Source organism: Ostrea edulis, chromosome 9 (assembly GCF_947568905.1).
Source record: "Ostrea edulis chromosome 9, xbOstEdul1.1, whole genome shotgun sequence".
Classification (NCBI taxonomy): domain Eukaryota; kingdom Metazoa; phylum Mollusca; class Bivalvia; order Ostreida; family Ostreidae; genus Ostrea; species Ostrea edulis.
In genome coordinates, this window is record NC_079172.1 from 51,085,990 (window position 1) to 51,095,296 (window position 9,307).

At 34.6% G+C, this 9,307-nt stretch overlaps 1 protein-coding gene across 2 annotated transcripts in view; it reads left to right on the forward strand.

Annotated features, from left to right (window-relative positions):
- The window catches only part of LOC125658262 (adhesion G protein-coupled receptor A3-like), a 74,723-nt gene extending 65,626 nt beyond the window's left edge, over positions 1-9,097 (forward strand). For both annotated transcript variants that reach the window (XM_048889470.2, XM_056149509.1), the window contains 3 exons: positions 487-672; positions 2,031-2,210; positions 3,816-9,097. In XM_048889470.2, the coding sequence (XP_048745427.2) occupies positions 487-672; positions 2,031-2,210; positions 3,816-6,018 (2,569 nt within the window). In that variant the 3' untranslated portion in view covers positions 6,019-9,097. The remainder of the gene's footprint in view (positions 1-486; positions 673-2,030; positions 2,211-3,815) is intronic.
- Positions 9,098-9,307: the final 210 nt, after the last annotated feature.

Genomic DNA, 9,307 nt, shown 5'->3' on the forward strand with positions numbered 1-9,307 from the left:
CTGTACAGTGAAATTAACATCAACTTATTTGTTGGTAGCCTGCCTCGATTTAAAAATTTGTTATATGCAGAACATGCTCTTGCCTATCAAATCAGTTGAGAGATAAACACCATTATGCAATATGATGATTTATTATAAAATTGAGATGCATGTATTGTATTGTATATATGTATCGAAATACATGTACATATGTACGCATGGCAAGCTCAAAACATGGGGTAATAATGCAAAACAAGGTGAAATAATGCAAAGGAAAGGCACATAAATAAGGTCTGTTTATCGGTCCACCCATATTATTTTTGGACAATGAAGAAACTGAATCTGGAAAGCTAAGAACAATTTATTTTCATTTGAACTTGTTTGGTTGAGCTGTCCATTGAAGTGTTGTAACACCTTATGGAGGTGACCAGTGAGGCCCATGGGCTCGATTTTACAGATGTGATCTTTTCTTTGACATGTCTAATATCAGAAAAATGTTTGATGTAGATTTATTAATGTGCCTAAGAAGATGAAGCACTCGGTGATCAACATCAGTGTTTGTATCCTGCTGCTCATCATTGGATTCACCATGGGAGTCAAACGCACAGATCATTTCCTGGCATGTCAGATTGTCGGAATTTCCTTACATTACTTGACACTGTGTGCCATTTTCTGGATAACGATTACTTCATAGTGAGTATGGAGGATTTGCCAATGTGACACTTCATGTTAGTCTGTGTGATATATGATACTTCTTAGATTATTATAATCACATGAACATAAACAATTATTGACATTTTTGAGGTCAGTACAATGCTTTAGATACCTTAGAAATACAATATTCACTGAGCCTGGAGAACAAAGTGTACAGTATATTTAAGGTTTGGTAGTTAAAGCATTGAAATGGCCTCAAAAATGTTAATAATTGATTTATCATACGAATGAAAAAATTTAAACCAGCTACTAGAGTTTGATAAACCAAACTTGGTCGGCAATCTTTGTTTACACCTAGACCTTGTTGAAAGTGATTATAGAGACACAAGTTTTTGTTTATTATACATGTATGTAAAATAATTTAACATCAAAACCAGATACTAGTCAAAGCGTTTTCCAAACAATACCTAGTCAGCTATCTTTGGTTACAGTTCAAGTGCATGACCTATTCAAAAGTGAGGAGAGATACAACTTTTTATTGGACAACCATAGATAATAAGATTTTATTTAGAAATGTGAATATACAACAGATTAAAGCCATATTTTGTTTCAAGAAAATAAAAATAATCATGATCAAATTAAAAGCTTTTTACAGTATAGGCTCATTTTAGAAATTACAGATTTGTTTTAATATTGCAGAAACTTTTCATTGCAATTGCTCACTGAAAACATTCTTCCAATTTTGAACACATGGTTAAAAATGTTAATGTTGTGAATATTAACTTGAACATGTATAGATACTTAGAAAACAACATTTTTACAATTTTCTACAAATCAAACTCCATATGGAGTAAATAGTGAATTTTCTCAGTATACCTTGGATCTGTAAATGGTTAAGTTAATGGAGGAAATTGACAACATTTACGTTTAATGATTATTTTAATTGTTTCTGACCGTACATTCAAGGTCACAAGGTCAAGTTTTCTGACCTTGCATTAGGAAGTAAATTTTTGTAACGCCCAGTATCTGTTTCGTTTTAATTCTTTTTTCGGAATGTTCATGCTTTATATTTATGTCAAATTAGATTTGCTTAGCATTCAGACAACAGTTTATTGCAAATTAATTTGCTTTGCTTTGATTTAATTTCACATAAAATTTCTCCTTACGAACACAATTTTATGTGAATTGGATTTAATTCATTTTAAACTACATGTACTTTTAAGTGAGGCATTCGGAATGGGATTTTCCCCAAACATAAACCAGAAATATACATGTATCGTCATCTTTTGTGTGAGAACATGTAAGAAAGAGACTTCAGACCAATGTACAATAATTAGTTATGCATCAACAATTTTTAGAATAATTTGATAATTGATTTTGAAATATTTTATTTTTAGTAATATGCTGAAGAAATTTTCCAAGGCAAATAAACCCCCTGCCCCTCCCCCAGAAATGCCAGGCATGCCCTTACCCCCTAAGCCAATGATTCGCTTTTACCTGCTGGGATGGGGAGTTCCAACCATCATTTGTGGAATCACAGCTGCTGTTAGCTTGGATCATTATGCTGAACCAGAATAGTAAGTGTTATAATCGTTTGTTAGCTTAGATCATTATGCTGAACCGGAATAGTAAGTGTTATAATCGTTTGTTAACTTAGATCATTATGCTGAACCAGAATAGTAAGTGTTATAATCGTTTGTTAACTTAGATCATTATGCTGAACCAGAATAGTAAGCAGGGTTTGACACTAAGGCACGTCCGACCGACCGAGTCTACTAGATGATAGTTCCGGTCGAGTATATTGTCGATTTACTAGTCTGACTGGTTGTGTTGACAAAATAAACAAGAAACTTTACTATAAACAATAAGATATTCTATTCTTGACTAAAAAAAATCACTGTGAAGAGTTAACAAGCAACATTGAATCGCATGATGACATAATCTCTATTTTTAGTTCTAATAAATAATCGCTGTCGGAAGTGATGTTTTACGAAATTTACTCGTTGTTAATGTGTGTAAGTTATGTTGCGGATAAATAGATATAAACTGAACTTATTTTCATTTGAAAAAAAAACCCAGTTTATCTTAATTGAAGATGAGAAAGCATTTATAAAATTAATAAATTACATCGTAAACAGCCATTTTTCGGTGTTGACACGTGTGCGGAAATGTCTCTATTTTCAAATACGACTTTTCGTCATCAAGGAAAGATGTCCCGAGAGATTCAGAAAAAAAAAGGAATAGGTTGGGAAGAAACAAAGCAGGGCTTATGAAATAGAAATTATAAAAAAAGCGGTTGAGGGCATTTTATTCTAATAAATTGACTAAATAATTTCTGTGCCGGGTAGAATTTAAAGAAACAGAAAATGCGTTTGAAAATAAAAACATCAAATTGAATGATAAGACTAAAGATTTTTTGGAGACAATTAAAATTGTTTTAGTTGAAACTTAACGTTTGTCATTTTAATTAAGCATCTAAATATGGAGAAACAATCAATGGGTTTTTTTTCTGGAAAGTTGGTCAGGACTAGTGGATGTAAGGTCAGGTCTAGTAAAAATCATTTGAAGTAGCCCGACTGGTCTAGTGCTCAAAAAAGTAAATGTCAAACCCTGAGTAAGTGTTATAATCGTTTGTTAGCTTAGATCATTATGCTGAACCGGAATAGTAAGCGTTATAATCGTTTGTTAGCTTAGATCATTATGCTGAACCAGAATAGTAAGTGTTATTATCGTTTGTTAACTTAGATCATTATGCTGAACCGGAATAGTAAGTGTTATAATCGTTTGTTAGCTTAGATCATTATGCTGAACCAGAATAGTAAGTGTTATAATCGTTTGTTAGCTTAGATCATTATGCTGAACCGGAATAGTAAGTGTTATAATCGTTTGTTAGCTTAGATCATTATGCTGAACCGGAATAGTAAGTGTTATAATCAAATTGGCTGTTAGCTTAGATCATTATGCTGAACCGGAATAGTAAGTGTCATAATAGTCATTATATATATATATATATATATATGAGCCTTTGAAATTCACGAAGAATGGATCTGTTAAGATTTGAGCTTCTAATCTCATAAATCTTGTTCTTATTTAAAACTCATGTTATCACATATCAGTAAACAGATAACAAGAGCAGCTAAATTTCAGATGCAAACCTGTATATATTTTGTTTATTTTTGTAGTTGTTTCCTGGCCTGGGATCCCAGTCTAGGAGCTTTCTATGGTCCTGTGGCTTTACTCGTCATCTTCAATCTGGTGTTCTTTCTGAGGATATCGTACGTAATTCAGGGGAGTACTAACAATCTCAATGAATCCAACCACACAGAAGATATTAATGAAATTGAGCTTACTCATAATGCGGACGACAACACAGAAATTCAGGCTCTAACTCGGACAAATAACCAGAGTAACATCGAGCCGTCATTTGGGGAGGACTCTGAAACTCGATCCTTAGTGTCCAGCGTAGCTGACCAGGAGAAGAGGCCTCAGTCACAGTTATATGCGATAATTTCAATTTTATTTTTACTGATCATATTTTGGGTCTGTGGTGCAGTTGCTGTTGCAGAACCTTTCAAATCCATTATTCCTATGCAGAAACTGATCTTCAGTTATCTCTATGGAATTACTTGTGCCATATTTGGAATATTTATGTTGTGTTATTTTTGTTTGTCAAGAAAGGATTCGTGTTCCAGTTGGAGACGCTTCTTTTTTTGTGAAAAACATCCTTTATATGACATGAACTACCAGGCAGCCAATCACGGTGGACTTAGTAATGGTCATGTGATCCAGGCTAATGGTAACTTAGATCCGCCAGTGAAATCGTACAATATAACACATGAAATGCCTAATGAAAGTGCAAAGCAATCCAATATCAATCTAGTCCCTGACAATTCTAGTTCTTTAATTGAAGATTCTGTTAATAATGGTGCTCATGATGGTAATACTAAAGTATTCTACAACCCAAAACAGAACGGAGTTGCCAAAAAGTTTTGGGATAAACAAAGACACAATTCCCGGTACATCAGCAGGGATACCATGAAAGACCTGAACGGAAGTGTGACATCATTCTCTGGATCCGAGGCAAACAATCGCATGCAGACAAGTGGCAATCAGAGTGATGGAAAATCTCATCTGAGCATTGAAATTCAAATTCAACCGAAAGGACTCTCCAACCACTCCCACAACACAAGATCACCACTCCCCCCACAGTTCAGCAACCCTGTGGTAGTGCCTCACAATGGAGTCCCTGGTCAGCGCACCCCAGTATTTTGTATGATGCCCCTGGATAGAAATCATATCCCCCCGGTAGGTGGATCAGGATCCGTCAATGCTACAAGCCCTTGCTGTAGCACCGTGTCTTTTTGTGACTCACAGGTTGTCTCTCAACATACAAGGTCACCTAGTTCATGTTCTCTTGGGTCAAGGTCACATCCAAGTGCCTTCACTCCCGTGCAACAGAGAAATAACACTTTACCTAAACCTCACAAGATTTGTAATGGCAATACTCCTCAGCCACCTCCAACTTATAATGACTGTGTCATCAAAAATGGATCATTTTCTCGAATAAGAGACTTTGATGGACAGAGCCAGGTCAGTGATGTTCGGTGTCAGAGTCCAAGGGATCACAGTTTACACAGTGAATCTCATTTAATGTTTCCCCCACCTGGGCCTCTTAGTGCTCAAGAAGGCTGTACATATAAACAGTATGGATCAGTAGATGATCACATAACAAGTGAATCACAGCGTTCTTACAGGGCACGTTCACATTCAGGGGGATGTAGTTCTGATGCTAGTTCAAAAAATTGCAGAAAAAGAGAAAACAATTTTGTTCAGGAGGTGCAGCAAAGGATTCCTAATTCCGAGCCCTATATGTACATTCAGTGTCGATCTCCCAACCACCTGCCCCAACAATCACAAAACAGCAATTACCTGAGTCCAAATGTGGATGTTGGAAGCCACTCTGTACAAACTAAACTCTCTCCCCCTGATAGTGACAGTGGTATTAATTACAAAAAAAATCGACTTAATGACTCTGATCACAATTCAGAACCAAGCACCTCACATCATCTAAGGAAACCAAAGGGCCACAGCCACCATCGGAACATGCGTCACTCAAAGGGAAATCCAAAACAGAAATTTGAGTGGGAGAAAAATTATTCCAAAAACAAGCCTGTTCCTTATGCGTATGTGAATCATAACTATGCAGATAGGGTAAGACAGAAATTGAACTCTCAGAGCTCAATGGAGGCCAAAAATTACTGGGGATCTCCCAGTATGGAGGAGGATTCAACTTCTTCTTCCGGGGATGAAGCATGCTTCGATCACAATGTGTGGGTGCTACAAAACCAAAGGAAGCTGAAACGAAAGAAGGAAACCAGTGTATAACTGTGTATATCTCCAAGTAAATTATTGTGATTGTTTATTTTCACTTACTGTATCAGTGCAATTCCAGTGTTGTGTAATTTTTGTACCTTGATGTAGTTTTCATGTAAGTGGCATTTAGATAAAATTATCTCCATTTACTTGTGAAACACAATGGCCAAAATTAATAACTGAAGTTTTCTTCATCATAATACATGTACATGAACACTTTTCCGTGAGTTACGTCCCTTTGTGTGGTCAGCGAAAGGTCAATCGGTGAAAAGAAAAGTTTTCCTTCTTTATCCTTCCAAATGTAAGAGGTTACTTCTGTTAATTATAGCTAATTATTAAGTTTTTATACAAGTTTATTGGTTGCCCTACTCTGGTGCATTATTGTAGTTGACTGCAATTGATGGGAAAATAACAAATGTCAAAGCTACAGATCAGAAAATTTCAAAGGCCAATGTAGGGAATTTTTTTTTCACCATAGATTGCAGACAAGGGACAGAACTAGCACGAAGTGTTGGTACATGTATTAACCGAGTCTGGTTTAGCATTGGTGCTGTGTCACTCTGTCATGTTGCCAGAGTCATGTCTTTGCTGCCCTTTATCAGAGTAATCTGATCAACTCATGTTATCACCTTTAAATTAAACATATGATATGATATGGAATGAAGGTCATTTCACTGTGATCAAATTTTTATGGCAATGAGATATTAAGATTGTTTAGGGCTTCCTTACTGGGGTGACGGCATACTACCAATGCTCTAAAGGCATTGCATTATCTTTGGTCAAGGTCATGTCACTAAGGTCAAAGACAGTGAGCACAAAGTTTAAATTGTATCCAGGCTTTTACTCTGCTTCCCTTGCTTTTAGTAATTGTTGTATGTTGTTGACCATGACCCAATGGTGTGTCATGATGTTAAACCAAGGTCAAGAACATAAGGCAATAAAGCCTCTAAATTTAAAGAAGCTTTTTCTTCAAAACTTTCTTATGCGTATGACTTGGACCTAAAATTGCTTGTTATAAAGGCCAGTTGTGAATGAATGGTTGATGGACGGCATTTGTGTTACCCTCGGTAATTTAAGTTTGAAGTTGACATTTTAGTCAATCTATTTGTTTTAGATTTTAAAAAAAAGAATATGCAGCATGAATGAATATTCATATTATAGGCCAAATGTATAACGGGTATTTTCTGTGGATAGAAATTTTTGCAAAATGGTTCCTTAAAAGGTAGCAAATCATATTCTGCATATCTCTCTCCCTCTCTCTCTCTCTCTCTCTCTCTCTCTCTCTATCTATACATACATATATATATATTCTCTCTTTATATATATATATATATATACATGTGTATATGTATATGTGTATATATATATATATATATATATATATATATATATCCAATATCCAATAATAAAAGTCCAGAAACACAAAACTCCAATAACATTTCACTGTTAGCGCTAACAGTGAAATGTTATTCGAGTTTTGTGTTTCTGGACTTTTATTATTGGATGTATTTACTGTATCAAATACCGAATTCTTTATTTACAAACTATATATATATATACAACTGTAGAAAATACCCGTAATACTGTAAATTTTATAAAAGATTATCAATTAAAAAAAGAAGAGTGGAATGATTATCGTGAATATGATCTTGACACCCTCTGTTTGTTATATTTCTGTATAGGATATACAGGTGACCTTCACACACTGGTGACTGACTTACTATGCCAGGATGATTTTTCACTTCCACTGAGGTTGATACTTAGATATTCATAGTTTCAAACTAATTGAAAAAGTAAGGATTCTAAATGAGAGCATAATGTTGCCACTTGCTGTGATATGAAATAAAAGGTCATATGTCAAAATGAAAGAGCATTTACATTTGAAATTGTTCATTTTTTATGACTCCAAGGTTTGATTTGTAACAGGTATTGTTTGTATAACCTGAAGGTTCATTCAGTGTAATGTTGTCGAGTCACTGGGTAAAAAGATAATGAAGTCCTAACTTCAAACTTTTGTATGTTGTGTCCATGTAATGAAAGATGTGCCATGATGTGGAGACAAATGTCTCCAAGGTTAAGAATTTAATGGTATCTTTGAATTCAGTTTGCAAATCTCCTTCACTTTTCAATATGTGGTTCCGAAATGGGATAACGGTAGATTCAAGTTTTTGCCAATAAGAGATCTTTGATAGATGTATTATTAAATTTTGTCAAATATTTTTTTGTCTTTTTCCTTCATTTTTCTAATATGGTCTTCATTACATTTTGAGGAACTGCTTTGTCTTTTCTGTTTTAGGAAAGTTATATGAACCAGGATTCTGCAAAACATTTGCCTTTCCTACTAGTCCTCTTATTGTGGATAGGTGGGTGAAGAATATTGTAATTTGTGGAATTTAATGACAGATCCAAGCATGAAATTATTAAACCTCTAAATTTGCCTGAATGTAGAAAATATTTTGAAATTTTTCTGTACTTTTGCAAACATTTTCCTCAGAAACTTACCTAGTTTAAACGATCTCAAGGGGATTGAGATGAATTTCATATTGTGAACTCAATTACTTAACAGTTTTAGAGGATTTTCTACTCAGGGATTATTGGGAATTGGATGACATTTCCATCTTGTAGTTACAATGTAATATCAATGACATACACATTAAAGAATGTGTAGATTGTTAAAATTGCATGAAAAGGTGGGAACTAATATTTAAATTAATTGATATTTTACATAGGTCTAGTAATGTTTTAAGTGAAGAAATATGTTAGTTTTTAACCAGAATAGCATTTCTATGACATTTGTTAGTGTGCGTTTTTTTTTTTTTTCTATCGAGAATGGTTTGTGAACACAGATTTTTACAGATAATTATGCATCATTTTTTCATTGACTTTTATATCTGGCATTAAGTGTATTGACCTTATTTGGGTCATTTGTTTTTGGTACAGTATACATTTCTCTTGTCTTATTTATTTATCATATTTTGTATACATGTACATCTAATATGTTATGACCTTAGAAAATTCGTCATTTTGTATTGGTTCCCTTTAAATGTGATTTGTGTAAATATTTTAAACAAATTAAAACTCCTAACTGTAATGTGTGGTCTTTTCCAGGCATTGTTCTTTTTGGGGGGGGGGGGGGGGGGGGGCAGAGGAAAGTTGGTATTTGGTTTCTCAGAAACTCTTGACAAGCAAAACAAATATCAGTGGGAGAAAGACCCATAACTACCCAAATCTTCAAAATCCTAATGGGGGTTTGGGTGATGAAACATTCCAATGGCCTTGGTTTGACATCAGCTTGACTGAC